Source organism: Bubalus kerabau, chromosome 9 (genome assembly GCF_029407905.1).
Source record: "Bubalus kerabau isolate K-KA32 ecotype Philippines breed swamp buffalo chromosome 9, PCC_UOA_SB_1v2, whole genome shotgun sequence".
NCBI lineage: Eukaryota > Metazoa > Chordata > Mammalia > Artiodactyla > Bovidae > Bubalus > Bubalus kerabau.
Window position 1 is genome coordinate 26,941,141 of NC_073632.1, and position 18,610 is coordinate 26,959,750.

General features: G+C 38.5%; 1 protein-coding gene across 3 annotated transcripts in view; it reads right to left on the minus strand.

Annotated features, from left to right (window-relative positions):
- Nucleotides 1–3,868: 3,868 nt before the first annotated feature.
- Nucleotides 3,869–18,610, minus strand: part of LCA5 (lebercilin LCA5) — a 53,833-nt gene continuing 39,091 nt past the window's right edge. For all 3 annotated transcript variants that reach the window (XM_055534864.1, XM_055534865.1, XM_055534863.1), the window contains exons 4-8: nt 12,119–12,256; nt 11,115–11,211; nt 10,164–10,306; nt 7,273–7,405; nt 3,869–6,902 (exon numbers count right to left, since the gene is read on the minus strand). In XM_055534864.1, coding sequence (XP_055390839.1) covers nt 6,055–6,902; nt 7,273–7,405; nt 10,164–10,306; nt 11,115–11,211; nt 12,119–12,256 — 1,359 coding nt within the window. In that variant the 3' untranslated portion in view covers nt 3,869–6,054. The remainder of the gene's footprint in view (nt 6,903–7,272; nt 7,406–10,163; nt 10,307–11,114; nt 11,212–12,118; nt 12,257–18,610) is intronic.

Genomic DNA, 18,610 nt, shown 5'->3' on the forward strand with positions numbered 1-18,610 from the left:
GGAGTGTGTATTTATTATACAGTTTGACTTCAGAGTTACAGGCAGCATTGCTTCTGAACCCTGGTGATAATGTTTGTGGTGATAACATGAACTCTACTGAAATATTTTCTCTACTGAAAATATTTTAGGTAAAGAACAGCTTTGTGCTGATTACTTCAAGGAGCTCCTCTGTAAGTGCTTAGAGAGAGTAAATATTACAGATATCATTGAAACTAGAAGCAAATATTGAAGCTAAATTTAAGATTTAGAGGGGGACGTTCTTAGAGAAGAAAAAGACTCCAATACACCTTTGCTTCCAGATATACCCGGAAGTTTTCAGTATCCATGATTGCCTAGGTAGGTAACTCTTGGGTTCATCAGGATAAAAAAAAAAAAACAAAAAAATCTGAAATCTATGATGTCCTGTTTTATATAGATTGGGTGAAAAGTATACCTAGCCAGGATCAATATCACAGATGACGTAGGACAGGAATTCTGAAATGTGATACTCAGGTCAGTTAAAGAGAGAGGCAAGGCAGCTGCATTTGGCCAGGCTATTCAGGGCGACCCTCGCTCTGTGGCAAGGAGGCTTCACCCTGCATTTCAATGCCGTCTTCAGACCACAGTGTGGGCTCCTGATTCCCATCTATTCCTCCTCCATGGAAACGGTTGGTGAAGCAAGACTATGTATGTAAAACTGCTCCTCCCAAGGGCTGCTGATTCCCAGAAGCAGCAAAGTGCCTTCTGCCAAAGACCGTAACCTCCATGTGGGTCTGTAAAGACAAGAGCCACTTCCAAGATGGCAGATCACAGGGTAAAACAGCACGTTTTACTTTCTTCAGTTCCACATTAACAAGTGTCTCTTGTTAAAGAGAAGTTTGGGGTGTTGAGACAGAAGTAAAATACTGATGAGGTGGTGCTGTCCCTCAGCTGACATGCTATGGTTTTTCTTGAGAATACATCATCTCATTCATCCTCACAGTACCCTTGTAAGACATGATCTGCTTGTTTTGCATCTGAGGAACCTTAAGAAAAATTATTTGACCAAAGTTGTAAGTAGTTTAAGTTACAAACTCCCAACCCCAAAGCCTATGTTCTTTCTCCACTACCCTGGCCACTTACTTCTAATTTTTGTTCTATTCTGGATTGAGATGGAATCTGTTTGTTTTCTATGGATGTAGACTTCACAAATGTAGTATTTATATGAGAAAATATGTATCTGGATGTCTAAGCCTTTTCTATAAACTCTAAAGCATAGTTTAAATGTCTTGAAGACTCATCTATTGCTGAAACTGCTCACCTTTAACAACAAAATGAACTTCATAGCAAGCTCTTATCCCCAAAATGGCTTATTCCTAGGAATAAGGCTTGCTGAGTAAGTAACTAGTACTAGTCCACTAAGAACCTTCCAATATTTTTCTCTGTGAAAGTGTTAGTTACTTAGTCGTGTCCAACTCTTTGTGACCCTGTGGACTATAGCCTACCAGGCTCCTCTGTCCATGGAATTTTCTTGATATTCCCTTCTTCAGGGGATCTTCCCAACCCAGGGATCAAACCTGAGTCTCCCACACTGCAGGCAGATTCTTTACCATGTGAGCCACCAGGCAATAGCCATTAATTTTTAACAAATTGGGCAATGCAGTAAATATGGTTTTCTTTTTGTGTCCAAAGTGTCATCAGAGAAAAATGCCTTCCCCATTCCACAGCAATACTGATCATTCCATGAAGAGATGTAGTAGGGTGTCTACCTCTCCCCTGCCACCAGCCCTACAGGCGAGCATGTTACATCAACTAGCCAAGCAGACCTTTGCCAAAACTACAGAAAAGATTTTCTCTTTTTGAGGTAGGTGCAAGCTGAAGGGATGCTGTGGCTTGAGGCTACTAGTTCTGATACTATTAGCAAACGTAGAATTAAAACTGGAAATGATACCCACCAAGGCTGAGAGGTGGACAGAGTAAGCACTCCTATTTTAACCTCCAGAGTAAACTACATTTTCTTGAGCCTTCCAGATTCAAGTCAAAATAATCTCCTGGTTCATAAATTTAGGTATCTTGTCTTTTACCACTTAAAAAGTACTAATGCAAAACTCTTCCTAAAATATTCTATTTCTCTGGACGTAAACTGAGACTAGTGAATGCAGTCTATTACCTGTGTATGATAGATTTAGCACATATTGCAATCTGTTAGTCTCAACGATAAAAGGAGAGCAATAAGTACCTTCTTTAGAAAAAAAATTTGTGAGGATTCAAGAGAGCATGTACATTAAAAATGCCAACTGCCACATGTAGAATTCAACAATACCACATCATTCCCCCTTTCCTCCATTACCTTTCCAAAATATCAACTTGAGCATCAGATCGTTCTAAGTGTTTTTCATGTTATCAACTCATTTAATGTATGCAAGTACCATGAGCTAGAGACTATAATCAGCCCATCTTATAGAGGGGAAGGGCAGTATCCAGGGACACACACATTGAGGGAGCTCTGGGACACAAATTGTGACGTCCTGGGTTTTTTGGATTTCATTGTTGTTTTATGAAGCTAACTCTCACTCCTCCTTTTGTCACTAAACCTGTCTTCAGGAAACCTTTCCAAAATTTAGCTATTCTACTCATTTGTAGATTAGGAAAGCAGCTCATCAATCACGTTGCATGGTCAGTGCTGAATACAGTAAGGGATGTGCGAAGTGCAGGCCTAAGAGGCACGATCTATTTGGTACCGATGTTTTCTCTTAATTCAGAGGTTTAGAAGCTCTTTTTGCTTATATTGTACTCAAAGTATTGTGTCAGTCTATCATGTACACATCTATGCTCTATTTTTTCCAATTATTCCCTCAAGGAAACTCTAAAAATAGCTGTGACGACAGTTGATGTTTACTGTTTGTCAGGTACCAGGCATCCTGCCAAACCTTAACCCAAGTTTTTACTCCTCATAGCATGTCTGACTCTTTGTGGCCCCATGGACTGTAGCCCACCAGGCTCCACTGTCCATAGGATTCTCCAGGAAAGAATACTGGAGTGGGTTGCCACTTTCTACTCAAGGGCATCTTCCCAACCCAGGGATTGAATCCGTATCTCTTGCATCAGCAGGTGGATTCTTTACCACTAGCACCGCCTGGGAAGCCCAAGCAGTATTATAAAAGACCAGTGAGTGCTAAGGAACCCAAGGACAACTAGGGAGTGGACAAAGGGCAGGGGTGGCCTTGCTCCACGTCCACACTGAGGGTGGGGCAGAGTCTGACTCTTCCTGGCACCTAACGCTGAGCAGGGCACCCTCAGGAGGCACTCAAACAGTTAATGAATGAATACATGCCATGCTCTTCACAAAAGTAAAAAAGCACTTTCAAGTGATATAAAAGGGGACTTTAATGTGAAAGGGGCACTTATTGTGCAGAAAGAAAAAAAGCTTTAAGAGCAGATCCTCTCTCGACAACTTATGGTAACTTCTTTAATCCTAGCAAGTCCACACTGTCACAGTAATACAGATTTCCCGCCCCTTTCACCAGGCAGACCTGCGGGCTCTACCCAAGCAACACCCAGCCCAGGGCAGCAGAAGTGGGGTATGTCTGAAAATGAGGTGGAGAGGAGTATCAGAACAACAGTGAGTCAGCCATGAAATGGGTTTATGATTCAGTTGAATCCTCCTTACCTTTGAATATTATGAGCAATATATGCCATTATGATAGCTATTAAGGGTGAAACGATTAATTAAAACTATCTGATAAGACTAAGCATACTGTCTAACCTGATTTAAGGCAAATTCATCTACTTCAACTAAAAATACTGAACAGGAAAATTAAAAAGGTGAATAAGGAAATAAAAACCCTTTAGGTCTTATTTCCAGTATATATTTCCTAAGTGACCTAAGGAAAGTATCATTCAAACAGAGTCACAGTGTATTTTAAATTTTTATTAGTAAGAGTTTGGAGTACAAATAAATTTAGCTTGACATTTAGAAAAAAATGTATCCATTAAGGTTTGTTCATAAAGAAAAACTTGTTCTGTACATTTTAATCTCCAATTTTAATGCTTAACTCCAAAATGCTTCTAGGTCTATAACTTTAGATTTAATTTTAACAATTCTGCCTTACTACATCTGGTTAAAAAGACTGGAAAACATCAAGTAGAAAAAAATGACCTGAATTTAAAACTTTACTAAAGGACTTTTGAAAGAAAAAAGCCTTTAATAAAAAAACAGCCTAAAAATTAGAATACTTTAGGCTGAAAAATTAGCAGCTATGAAAAAAAATTAACATTAGATAATATTATATCAAGAACTGCATTACAAAAATATTGTGGTTTACATATATTAGAATGATTTACAACATAGTAAATGCTTATTTATATCAATCCAAAAATCTCTTTATAAAAAAATTTGATATAGTTTAGCACTTTTGAGAAATTCAGTTCCTAGTAAGTAACAGGAACACAATTTAGAAGATGTAGGTAGTACATCTTATAATTAGAGACCTAACCAGTAAGTTTTGTCAGATAATTATGAAATTATATTCAATAATCATTTATAAGAACTCAAGATAGTAACTCTGATCCCCTGATCAGTATGTATGCTTGGCATCAGAAATCCTACTACGAACAAATATGTAGCAAATTCTTGAAAACAACAGTTCACTTTAGAATAAGTGCCAATCACCACTTATTCTTTCCCTGACACACTATTTCCACCACTCTTCATTTGCACTGCCTTTTCTCCTAGGTTGGTGGTATATTTCTGCTTCTTAAAGACCAATCATGCCCACCCAGCATAATCCAAGGTCATCGACTCCTTTGCAGCTGAAGTGAACTATGAAACAGCAAAAAAACCCAAACACCCAACTCAGCAAGGGAGGAGCTCCATCTGTAAAACACTTTTCACCAAGGCTGCTTTAAAACTAGTCCTCTTAAGTCCAATGGTATCACATTATCATTGTCTCTTTGGTTTGACTGTAAGTTCAAATCTTAAAGTACATATTAAAATTTCCAAGTTATGTTACTCTGGAATCATAATTGAGTTGAAAATCTTGCTCTAGTGGGATGAAATTTCTTCCATTCTGTGCATTTGGTATGACATCTCACAATCGATCACTGAGATACAAAGAGCGTTAGGAGTTCAAGGAGAGGAATTACTGATTACACTTCACCGGAGCCTCTGGAAGCCAAAACAGGGAGGGCATTATTCCTGCGAACAGAAAGACGTCTTCTGAATTCAACCTGATGAGTTAGCACAGCTATAGGTAAGTGATGTACTGAGACTCTCTCACTGCGAAATAAGTAGCATTTAACTGTGGTTACTTCCAGAAGAATGGGAAATTCCCACGTTGTCACTGTTTCCACTTAAGAGCTCAGCCTTGGCATGTTAGAAAGGGACCCCCTTCACTCCGAGTCACAGTGGAGAGGTTCCTAGTAGCACCAGCTCCCCACCTCTGGGAACTGCACTTCCCTACAGCGCCTCTCGCTTCATTTCCATGCAACCATCAGTGGGAAAACTGTATTTAGCTCAGTGAGGATAGGACCAAAAATAATAGGGATAAAACAGAAAATGAATGTGTATGCCAATGGAGTAAAACTCCTCATAGAGCTGATTCAAGAGGTAAAACCTATTTGCAAAAAGGAAGTGAGATACATCTCTGTTTGCACAAAGAAAGTAAGATACATCTCTCTTTTCGGTTTTATTCAAAAGAGCCTCCTTCCTTATTGGCAAACTAGCTACATGGTGTGGTATGAGCTACTTTTCACTGTATTTATATACTAAAAATTATTCCTTAATAAGGACTTTTTAATATATTTTTATTAATGTATTATATTTTTTATTAATGTATTAAAAAGTCCTTATTAAGGAATAATTTTTAGTATATAAATACAGTGAAAAGTAGCTCATACCACACCATGTAGCTAGTTTGCCAATAAGGAAGGAGGCTCTTTTGAATAAAACCGAAAAGAGAGATGTATCTTACTTTCTTTGTGCAAACAGAGATGTATCTCACTTCCTTTTTGCAAATAGGTTTTACCTCTTGAATCAGCTAAATACTGTATTAAAATATCTTAATAATTACAATTGGAAAAAAACATTCTAGTCAGTCATCTCAGCACTACTTCTTCAATTTCATCTTCTACAGAATCAACTGCTTTTACCGCTGGCTTACTGTTTGCATGTCTTAATCGGTGTCTACTTGGATTAAAACGTCTTCCTTCGCTGAGCAAAGAGTCATCATCATCTCTATGTTCCCTACCCCAGCTGCTTTTATCCCCAGGGAGAAAATTTAGAGGGTCACCGTCTTTAGTGGCAGCCAGAGAATCTGGGTCACTGCTTTTAGAGGAAAGGCTGCTGCTGCCACTGGTACCAAACAGCAGTTCCATCAGGTTGGCTTTTCTTTCTTGTCTGGGAATTGAATCTGTGCCATCTTTACTAAATTTCTCTGTATTATTTCCTGAGAAACCCAAAAGGTCACTTTTCTGGCTAACTGGATTTGACCTCACTGGTGTTTTTGCAAATGAAGGCACATAGCTACCAAACACAAGCTCAACTGGAGAGGCTGGGCTTCGAGTATGGCCTGGATTCTGACCATCTCCTTTGGTCGTTGAAAGATTGAGGTCTTGCAAATGATGCCCGTTAAAAAATCTCTCTGAGGATCCAGAGGACATGTGTGTTCTTGGGTTTCTCTCTGGGGAACGCAGTTTTCGTTTTAAGTCGGGAAGCGATGGCAGCGAAGGATATTTTATATTCTGAGAGTCTTGTTCTCTGTTGATTTCATTCCGTTTAGCAAGTAGCATTTCTTTCTTTAGCCTCTCTTCTTCCAGTTTATCAATTTTCTGAACTTGATACATTTCCACTTGGTATTGTCCAGTTTCCAACACTGGCTTCCCTTCTCTCTCCAACAAAGATATCTTTTCCTTTGGCTTTTTAGCAAGTTCTTCTCTTTCCCACCCTGTAAGAAATCAAATTTTTAAAATGGGATTTTATAGTAGTCAGTATTTTCAAATAAGAAACCAACTCTCATCTTAATTTACAAACCAGTTTCAGCTAATTTGTGTATGATCAGTACACTATAAATTTCATTTTTATACTTGATATTCTGGGTTTAAAAAACATACTTAAAGACTTAAAGTCTTCATTCTTTTTCTTTCCTTCAAAACTTCATTCAGATGTTTGTGACTCTTGATAAGAATCCCCCCCACCACTGTCTCAACCTTTCCTTGTTCTGTATAACTAGTTCACTGTTCAGCTGGAAGATAGTAGGGGATATTAACCCTTTCTTTCCCAAGGGATGTTGACTCATCATTTGCTTAAACTCTTACCATTTTCCAGCTTCTCAACATCCTGTTTCACAACACGGAGTCCTTGATCTTTAGCAAATTTGTCTTCTCTTTCCACAGTTGGGTTTAGAATCCCAGCTTCTCCAAGATTATCTCTCTCTTGAGATTCCATATCCTATTATGTGTTTAAAAAAAAAAATGCAAGTTCACATGCCAGAAAAGGGGGAAAAGTAAGTATCATAAATTTATCTCCCATTAAGCATAGTCCAACTAAGTTAGAAATTAAAGCAAATTTTCCATTTCTAAAGCAGCAAGCCACAAGTTACCACCTTTGAAAGATTTTCACAAGCACACAAAATTCTTTAATTTTTACAGAGGCATTTGGAAGACATATCAGAGCCAATATCCTACATACAATTCTAAAGTACCCTTACTTCATACATTTCACAACAAAATCTGATGAATTCAGTTAATAAGAAAAGGCTATTAAAGGCCCAAGTGACGCACTCAATCTTTCTAGTTTATACTATGCTCAAGGCCTCCAATTAGTAAATCTCATAACATTTAAAATCAATTAAAAATGTAAACTTAAAATCTATTGTTTCCTTTTTTTTTTTTTTTTGCATTGATCACATTTATTTTATACTCATCTTTTAAACATATTCAGTTGCATTTTCATTGTATATAACTCAACAGACACATAATTTTATAGGTTATTTGCAAAAAGTGAGCTTATGTCCATACCCTTTCTTAGAGATTAAAAAAAAAAAAAAGCACATAAGGAATGAACATGGGATGGGGAGCTGCCTCCAATGATTACACAACAATTTAGCTATGTGGCAACCACTATAATACTCTACTATTTGGGAAAGCAGAGGTCTATTGTTTCTTATGGTCCCTTTCATATGTGTGTGTGATTTTTCTTAATAAAAGTAGAATATATAATTAGTGGACATGCAGAAGAAAGAACTGTGCCCTAGTATCCATTTCCTCCTTCTTCCTTTTAGTTACAGAATCCCTTGAGTTTCAGCAGAGGATAGAGCTCCCTAACTGGAGGTCTCATTTGCTAGCCTTCCCCTGAAGCTAGACAGGAACAGTGGAAAGTGAGTGGAAGTATGTATGTAACTTCTAACCACATTTATTTAAACAAAAACTGCTTGCCCTGCACTTCCTCATTCCTCCTTCTCCCAGGTGTGGTAAGCCAATTCCAACCACACAGATGAGGGTACATTCTTTATGACTGAAAAACAGGCAAAGAATGGCCACCATGGAACAAAGGTGTCCACCCATCCAGGACTATCCCCAGACCTTCAGTTTATTACAAGAGAAAGTGTCTTGAATCTTGCTTGCGCCACTGTATTCTAGGTCTCTTTCCAATAGTCACAGCTCCCATCTGCTGGGACCCCTTAAAGTTACAGGATAAGCTTCCTGATTAGTTACTACCACAGACTTGAAGGGTAACCCGCCCTTGTTTTATAGATTAGGAAACTGACGTTCCAAGAAGTCATACAAGTCACTAAAATGTTAGAATCATAATTTAACTAAAAAGCAGTGCTAACTCCAAGGCCACATCCTCTCTTTCACCACACCAGATTGCTGCTGCTTGTGCTGACTCTTAAAAGAGAGCAATTTTTTTTTTTTACCTTTCTAAAATTAAGAATTACTTTGGTATTCTATACTTTACCTTTAAAAATAAATTAACATAATCTAGTCTCAATGTGGAGAAGGCAATGGCACCCCACTCCAGTACTCTTGCTTGGAAAATCTCATGGATGGAGGAGCCTGGTGGGCTGCAGTCCATGGGGTTGCAAAGAGTCGGACACGACTGAGCGACTTCCCTTTCACCTTTCACTTTTATGCATTGGAGAAGGAAATGGCAACCCACTCCAGTGATCTTGCCTGGAGAATCCCAGGGATGGGGGAGCCTGGTGGGCTGCCATCTATGGGGTCACACAGAGTCGGACACGACTGAAGCGACTTAGCAGCAGCAGCAGCAGCAGCAGCAGTCTCAACGAGATGGGCTTTCCTGGTGGCGCTAGTTGTAAAGAACCCAACTGCCAATGCAGGAGACATGAGAGAGGCGAGTTTGATCGCTGGGTTGGGGGGATTCCCCCGGAGGAGTGCCTGGCAACCCACTCCAATATTCCTGCTTGGAGAATCCCATGGACAGAGGAGCCTGGTGGGTTACAGTCCATGGGGTCGCTAAGCTGAACACGCTGACTTAGCACACACACACAGTTTCAATGATATTCAAATGTAGAAAGAAAGAGATACAATAACTTATATTGTAAAACAAAATGAAATAAAGGAAAAAACTAGAGTACACACAGGAACCAATTTAGTCCATCCTTTATATTTTATACCACAGGAGATCTCAACTGTAAACACCAAAGACAAAACGCTATTAGAGAAAAGGATCTTTCAGTACTCAATGAATCCTTTTCAATGAAGATCCAACACAGAGCTCCTGAATGCCACTCTAATTTGAATGATATAAAGTCAGATTCTACTGCAATTACTTGGTTCAACATTCATCTAACCTATAAAAGTCTCTTATGCAGGAGGCCAAAAAAATAGTCAAATTCTAACAAATCATTTGAAAGCTACTATAGTTTGCTATTAAACACAAAAGCAAGAAGGATTTTTACAGACTATCTGGTAAGAGACATAAAAAGGGAAGACACTTAAAAACTTTTCTTCTTTCTCCAGCCCAGAAAGTACAACCTTTCTGAAGCACCTGAAAGATAGTGTTAACTGACAGTCAATCCAAAGGAGTTTAATAAAATGCACAGATGTTATCTTTTTCCTTATAAAAGGCTATTTGCATATTTATACAGCTATAGCACTCACTTCATTGTTGAAATTTGTAAATGTTTGATATTGTGTATTTGGGAATACTTCACACCTAGAGTTTAGTACCTAATCAAACTCACCAAAGAAAGACGTTCAGGTTCTTCCCTTTTGTTTTCATAACACATAACTGTCTGTGGTGTTATGGGATATTCCTCCAGCTTGAAGTCTTCATTGGTTTGTACTCCTTTTGTACACTGGTTTGTAAAATCACTCTGGCATGCAGCTACCATGAAAATTATAAAAGAATTTTTCTAATTGTACAGTGCTAAGATATATGGAATTCAACTGGTATATGTTCATGCTTTACATGAGATAATGCATGTTTCTTAGCTCCATGACTACTCACTATTACTATTTGTTTATTTCTAGGATTTGCTGGCAATTTTGTGACTTAATCCCATGGACGGAGGGGCCTGGAAGGCTGCAGTCCATGGGGTCATGAAGAGTCGGACATGACTGAGTGACTTCACTTTCACTTTGTGACTTGAAGACAGTTCTGAGGAATAAATCCTATTAAACTTTTTGGAAGTTTATGTTTTTAACTTTTTGGAATTCAGAGAAGAAGGAAATTTACACTTTTGTTTTTTAAAAAAAGTATGGATATGCATAAAAACACCAAAGTATTTATGAGTGAAATGAATGACAGATGGGATTTCCTCTAAGGTAGAAAAAAGTAGACAAACTAGATGAAATAAAATTAGTAAAATGTATAACTATTAAAAGGTAGGTAATCCATAATAAAGGTTCATTATACTACAATCTCTGATTTAGGGTATCATATTTTTTCATAAAAGATAAAAAAATAACTTGTATTAAAAACATTTTTAATTATGTAAAAAATAATTTTAATGACCTCAAGGGAAAAAGCTGAGAAAGTGAAAGATTTCTGAAAAGTACCTATAAGGGAATTTAAATTTATTTCAATAAAGTTCTTTCCCCTCAGCTTCCTTCTACTTAAAAATTAATTTATTAATTTATTTTATTAACAATAAAAACTGCAATATGTCTTTCAACAATAACAACTACTATACCATTTATTGTTGATGTAAATTCTTTTTCTTTCTTTGGAGAAATCTTTGGCAGACGATTAGAATATCTGTTTTTTATGTCCAGTTCTCTCTCCTTTTCCTAAAAACAAACCCAATATAATTAAGAATGTATAGAGTTTCAGTTTAAAATAAAAATCCTCATCTTGTCCACTGGTATTTTCCTCATCAAATTGGAATACACCTAAGTCCAGCTTCCCTTTGCAACTACCAACTATAGAAACAAATGCTGTTAGGGCATTTAGGTTAGGGTAGACCAATGATTCTCCATTAAAAATCCAATACACACTAGCAGTCAAGAAAATCAGAATAAGGCAAAAGTCTTTTTCTACCCACTCCTATTGTCTTCAACTGACTTCCAGGCCTAGCCTCAGAGACAAAGAATTTAATTAGCATCTCTCAAATTTGAGTTCCAAATTAAAGATGAGTTAAAAATTAGACCTTTTTTTAAAACACAAGTGTTTTTCACCATTTTGCAGCTAAGACTTTCTCTCTCTGAAAATTTGATTAACAAAATGAAAATCCTATGAAAGATAATGCCTAAATGCTTTAAGTTGCACAATATGTCAACCCATCAGTGACCTCTGGGTAGAATTAAGAACATCTATTTCAACAAAATTAAATAATTTGAATGTTTCCTCTAAATACTATGAAAAGAATGGGCATTATTTGAAACAACTTTAAAAATAATCAATCATGGGGTTATATGAGGAAGAACATTGGATTATTCAACCATGCAACACAGAAAGACTCTAGACCCATAATTTTTCTTCCGGGATTCTATAACTTTTTTTCAGTTGTTGCATTTCTATCTACATTAGTGAATCTAATGTCTCATTTTTAGTTACAGTGATTATATTAATAAATATTTTCTTTATAAGTGTCAAAATCAAAGTTCCAAATATAAATGATAACAATGTTAAAATATGGAGTTTTCATCTAATATATATCATAGGGAGAAACGATGCAATTTAAAATAAAATGCTTACCTTTAATTTGTCTTTCAGTCCTTGTAGCTCTTTTTGAAGAAGTTTATTTTCATCATGAGCCTCACATGCCCTTTTCCTTTCGGCAAGCAACTGTCGCTGGAAACTCTTAGTACTTAGCTCCAAGTTTCTTGATAGATCCTATGATATGTATATAAATACATAGGAAAAAGTACTTAAAAAATAATTCAACAGTAAAATACTGCACACAGTGTCAAAATGACATTTTTTGTGGTACCAAACAAGACACACAAATTAGACTGGGCTTCGTGTTCATAAATATACAATGAAATGGAATACAGATTTATCAACAATTTAGTAAGATATTTAGCCTATTATTTCACTTACTGTTTTTCACAATGATTTATATATAAATGCTGCATGAAGAGTACATGGACAGTCATTTAAATTGGGAGCAAAAGACAGCTAAAAGATGTGATGAGAAACACTGGCTTTGGGAATCATTGTTTAGCAAACAGAAACTGAGACAGCTGTGTAAAATTACACAGCACTATTCAAGGTGCAGACAGCATCATCCCAGTTTTTACTTATTTCAGCTCAAAAGACATACAAGATCAAAGTGAAAGGATGGAATATGGTATTTTAAGCAAACAGAAACCAGAAGAAAATGGCATAATTTTACTTGTATCAGATAAAATAAACCTCAAGCCAAAAAAGGTAACAAAACACAAAGGTCAATGATAAAGTAGTCGATACATTAAGAAGACATAACAATTGTAACATATACATTCTCAACACCCAAATACTGAAACATATTAAGCAAATACTGATAGATCTTAAGGGAGAAATCAGCAACAATACTATAACAGTAGGAAACATCAACACCACACTATCAGCAATGGAAAGACTGTCCAAACAGAAAATCAACAAGGAAATGTTGGAACCACACTTTAGAACAAATGAAATAACAGATATATACAGAACGCTACATCCAACAGTAGCAGAATACTTATTCTTCTCGAGTACACATGAAACATTCTCCAAGATTGATCATACTGATCACAAAACAAATCTTAGCAAATTTAAGAAGAATGAAATCATACCAACTATCTTTTCTGATGACTTATGCTTGTGTGCTTGTGCTAAGTCATTTCACTCATGTCCAACTCTTTGCGACCCTATGGACTGTAGCCCACCAGGCTCCTCTGTCCATGGGATTCTCCAGGCAAGAATACTGGAGTGGGTTGCCAGGCCCTCCTCAGGGGATCTTCCCGACCCAAGGACTGAACTCTTGTCTCTTATGTCTTCTGCACTGACAGGCAGGTTCTTTACCACTAGTGCTATCAATCAACAAGAACAAAGTGAAATTATAAACGTGGAAATAAAAGAACACACTTTATACAACCACTAGGTCAAAAAAGAAATCAAAAGGGAAATTTAAAAAATTATCTTAAAACCAACAAAAATGGAAATATTTAATACACACAACAAATCTTGTGTTATGCAGTGAAAACTCAACGTTTAGAGCATTAATGCATATATTTAGAAATTAGAAATATCTCAAATAAGCAACCTAACTCAGATAACCATTATATCTACTACTGTGGGCAGGAATCCCTTAGAAGAAATGGAGTAGCCATCATGGTCAACAAGAGAGTCCAAAATGCAGTACTTGGATGCACTCTCAAAAACGACAGAATGACCTCTGTTCGTTTCCAAGGCAAACCATTCAGTATCACGTGATCCAAGCCTATGCCCCAACCAGTAATGCTGAAGAAGCTGAAGTTGAATGGTTCTATGAAGACCTACAAGACCTTTTAGAACTAACACCCAAAAACGATGTCCTTTTCATTATAGGGGACTGGAATGCAAAAGTAGGAAGTCAAGAAACACCTGGAGTAACAGGCAAATTTGGCCTTGGAATACGGAATGAAGCAAGGCAAAGGCTAATAGAGTTTTGCCAAGAGAATGCACTGGTCATAGCAAACACCCTCTTCCAACAACACAAGAGAAGACTCTACACATGGACATCACCAGATGGTCAACACCGAAATTCGATTGATTATATTCTTTGCAGCCAAAAATGGAGAAGCTCTATACAGTCAGCAAAAACAAGACTAGGAGCTGATTGTGGCTCAGATCATGAACTCCTTATTGCCAAATTCAGACTTAAATTGGAGAAAGTAGGGAAAACCACTAGACCATTCAGGTGTGACCTAAATCCATTTCCTTATGATTATACAGTGGAAGTGAGAAATAGATTTAAGGGACTAGATCTGATAGATAGAGTGCCTGATGAACTATGGAATGAGGTTCGTGACATTGTACAGGAGACAGGGATCAAGACCATCCCCATGGAAAAGAAATGCAAAAAAGCAAAATGGCTGTCTGGGGAGGCCTTACAAATAGCTGTGAAGAGAAGAGAAGCAAAAAGCAAAGGAGAAAAGGAAAGATATAAATATCTGAATGCAGAGTTCCAAAGAATAGCAAGGAGAGATAAGAAAGCCTTCCTCAGTGATCAGTGCAAAGAAATAGAGGAAAACAACAGAATGGGAAAGACTAGAGATCTCTTCAAGAAAATTAGAGATACCAAGGGAACATTTCATGCAAAGATGGGCTCGATAAAGGATATGGTATGGACCTAACAGAAGCAGAAAATATTAACAAGTGGCAAGAATACACAGAACTGTACAAAAAAGATCTTCACGATCAAGATAATCACGATGGTGTGATCACTCACCTAGAGCCAGACATCCTGGAATGTGAAGTCAACTGGGCCTTAGAAAGCATCACTATGAACAAAGCTTGTGGAGGTGATGGAATTCCAGTTGAGCTATTTCAAATCCTGAAAGATGATGCTGTGAAAGTGCTGCACTCAATATGCCAGCAAATTTGGAAAACTCAGCAGTGGCCACAGGACTGGAAAAGGTCGGTTTTCATTCCAATCCCAAAGAAAGGCAATGCCAAAGAATGCTCAAACTACCGCACAACTGCACTCATCTCACACGCTAGTAAAATAATGCTCAAAATTCTCCAAGCCAGGCTTCAGCAATATGTGAACCGTGAACCTCCATATGTTCAAGCTGGTTTTAGAAAAGGCAGAGGAACCAGAGATTAAATTGCCAACATCCACTGGATCAGCACAAAAGCAAGAGAGTTCCAGAAAAACATCTATTTCTGCTTTATTGACTATGCCAAAGCCTTTGACTGTGTGGATCACAAGAAACTGTGGAAAATTCTGAAAGAGATGGGAATACCAGACCACCTAACCTGCCTTTTGAGAAACCTATATGTAGGTCAGGAAGCAACATGAACTGGACTTGGAACAACAGACTGGTTCCAAATAGGAAAAGGAGTACATCAAGGCTGTATATTGTCACCATGCTTATTTAACTTATATGCAAAGTACATCATGAGAAACGCTGGGCTGGAAGAAGCACAAACTGAAATCAAGATTGCAGGGAGAAATATCAATAACCTCAGTTATGCAGATGACACCACCCTTATGGCAGAAAGTGAAGAGGAACTAAAAAGCCTCTTGATGAAAGTGAAAGAGGAGAGTGAAAAAGTTGGCTTAAAGCTCAACATTCAAAAAACGAAGATCATGGCATCTGGTCCCATCACTTTGTGGGAAATAGATGGGGAAACAGTGGAAACAGTGTCAGACTTTATTTTTGGGGGCTCCAAAATCACTGCAGATGGTGATTGCAGCCATGAAATTAAAAGACGCTAACTCCTTGGAAGGAAAGTTATGACCAACCTAGATAGCATATTCAAAAGCAGAGATATTACTTTGCCAACAAAGGTCCGTCTAGTCAAGGCTATGGTTTTTTCAGTAGTCATGTATGGATGTGAGAGTTGGAGTGTGAAGAAAGCTTAGCACAGAAGAATTGATGCTTTTGAACTGTGGTGTTGGAGAAGACTCTTGAGAGTCCCTTGGACTGCAAGGAGATCCAACTAGTCCATTCTAAAGGAGATCAGTCCTGGGTATTCTTTGGAAGGACTGATGCTAAAGCTGAAACTCCAGTACTTTGGCTACCTCATGCGAAGAGTTGACTCATTGGAAAAGACTCTGATGCTGGGAGGGATTGGGGGCAGGAGGAGAAGGGGACGACAGAGGATGAGATGGCTGGATGGCATCACCGACTCGATGGACAAGAGTCTGGGTGAACTCTGGGAGTTGGTGATGGACAGGGAGGCCTGGCGTGCTGCAATTCATGGGGTCGCAAAGAGTCGGACACAACTGAGCGACTGAAGTGAACTGAACTGAACTGAACTGAACTTTACTTTGAGGAGCTCAAAGAATAAGACCGAATTTAGCGAAAGGAAGGAAATAATAAAGATCAAAGTGGAAGTAAGTGAAATAGAGACCAGGAAAGCAACAGCAAGGATCAATGAAACTAAGAGCTGGTTCTTTGAAAAGATAAACAAAACTGACAAATCTTTACCTTGGACTAAGGAAAAAAGAACTGGAAATGAAAGAGGAGAGATTACAGCCAATACTACAGAAATGCTCTGAATCATAAGTGATTAGTATGAACAATTTATGTGCTAAAAATTTACATAGCCTAGAAAAAATGAAACACACAACCTACCAAAAATGAATCAGGAAGAAACATAAAATGTGAATAGGCCAATAATGAGTAAAGAGACTGAATCAGTAATCAAATTCCCAACATGGAAGAAAGGAGATCAAGATGGTGGAGTTAAGGGGACATGGAGTTCACCTGCCCCAATGAACACATCAAAAATATGTCTACAGATAAAATAATTCTCACTGAAAACTAACTAGAAACTGAAAAAAGGGCTGTACAACCAAAGCTGTAAGGAAGATAAACAGGTAAACAGGAATGAAAGAAAAGTGACTGGGTAGGGACTTGTGCTTCTGGGCAAGAACTTAGGAAATGAGAAATTGCATGGGGAGTAAGTATGTTGAGCCACAGACTGGGGTCCCACTCCTAGGGTCTTAGTGGAGGAGAGAAGCACCCTGGATTGCTTGGACAGACAGAAAGGCTGGGGAACCCTGGACTCCACTAAAGAGGAGCACATGAACACTGGCCTGCCTCTGAGGCTGGGTGGATGGAGGAAGGTCCACTCTAGCAGCTACCGGGTTTCCCACAACCATGTCACTCCAAGCCCCAGCTCAAGCCAAGTGAACAGTCAAGCCCAGCTCACTCCATGCCACTATGCAGCAATAAATCTGGGGTACCCAGGATCAGGGAAAAGACTCAACCTTGGGACACAGAGGCAGCAGAGTCCTGGAACAGGGCCCAGGTGGGTCTGCAGCAGCCATTTTTGGCACTTTTTAAAGCAGTGCCCAGAAGCAAGACATATTTCTGGGAGCAGCCACCGTACCACACCTCAATATCCCCTGCCACACAAATGCAGAGAAACCACACAGGCTCCTCCTCCCCTGTGGAGCAAAGTGGAGACTGGGGACAGTGATCTGCTGTGAGGGGTCTTGCCATGCCTCTGAGGAGAGGTCTGGCTGGTTTCTGAGTTTCCTGGAACTACTTCACTGTGTGCCCCAGCCAAAGCCAAGCAAATGCTCTATCCCTACTCAGTCATGCCACAGCATGGCACTGGATGTGGGATGGCCATGACCAGGGAAAAGACTCTACCATGGGTTGCATCCAAAGGAGCCACAGACACCTGCCTAGGCAGTGCGCTGAACCTCTGGTCTGTGAACAGGCCCCACCTGCTTCAGCACCCCCTGCTTGGGGGCAAAGGTCCTGGTGCTGAGAGAGAGAAACATAGACACTTAAAGGGAACAGAGGCAGCTTGTGCCTGACATGAAGAGCTTCTGTTTTGGCAAGTTGGGATCAGACCCTGCCCCTGACAAAGAGGTGACAGCCACTGAACAGAGAGAAGTCCCATCTCATACCATGAAATTATGACTGAAAACTTCCCAAACCTGAAAAAGAAAACAGATATTCAGATAAAGCACAGGGGGTTCCAAACAAGATGAACCCAAACAGACCTACACCAAGACATACAATAAAATGGTAAAAGTTAAAGAGAGAATTCTAAAGGCAGCAAGAGAAAAGAAGAGTCATATGCAAAGGAGAAAGGAGTCCCCATAAGGCTATCAGCTGATTTCTCTGCAGAAACTCTGCAGGCCAGGAGTGAGTGACATGATATAGTCAAAGCCCTGAAAGGGAAAAACCTGTAACCTATGATATTCTGCTCTGAAAGATATTTATCATTTAAAATAGAAGTGATAAACAACTTGTCAGACAACCAAAAGTAAAAAAAATTCAACATACGAAAACTACCCTAAGGAAATGTTGAAGGGTCTTGTGTAAATTGAAATGAAGGAAGAAAATCCCTGTAGGAAAGGCAGTATGTAGATTAAAAGATAAAAAAAGTAGAAAAGCAACTGTAACTAAAACAGTTAAGGAATAATCAGGAAGATGTAAAATGTGATATCAAATATACAAAATGTGGGTTATGCAGCTTAAAAATGTAGATCTTTCAGAATGTATTTGAACATTTAAGTTCAAACATTTAAGATTACCCAGTTTAAAGCAAGTA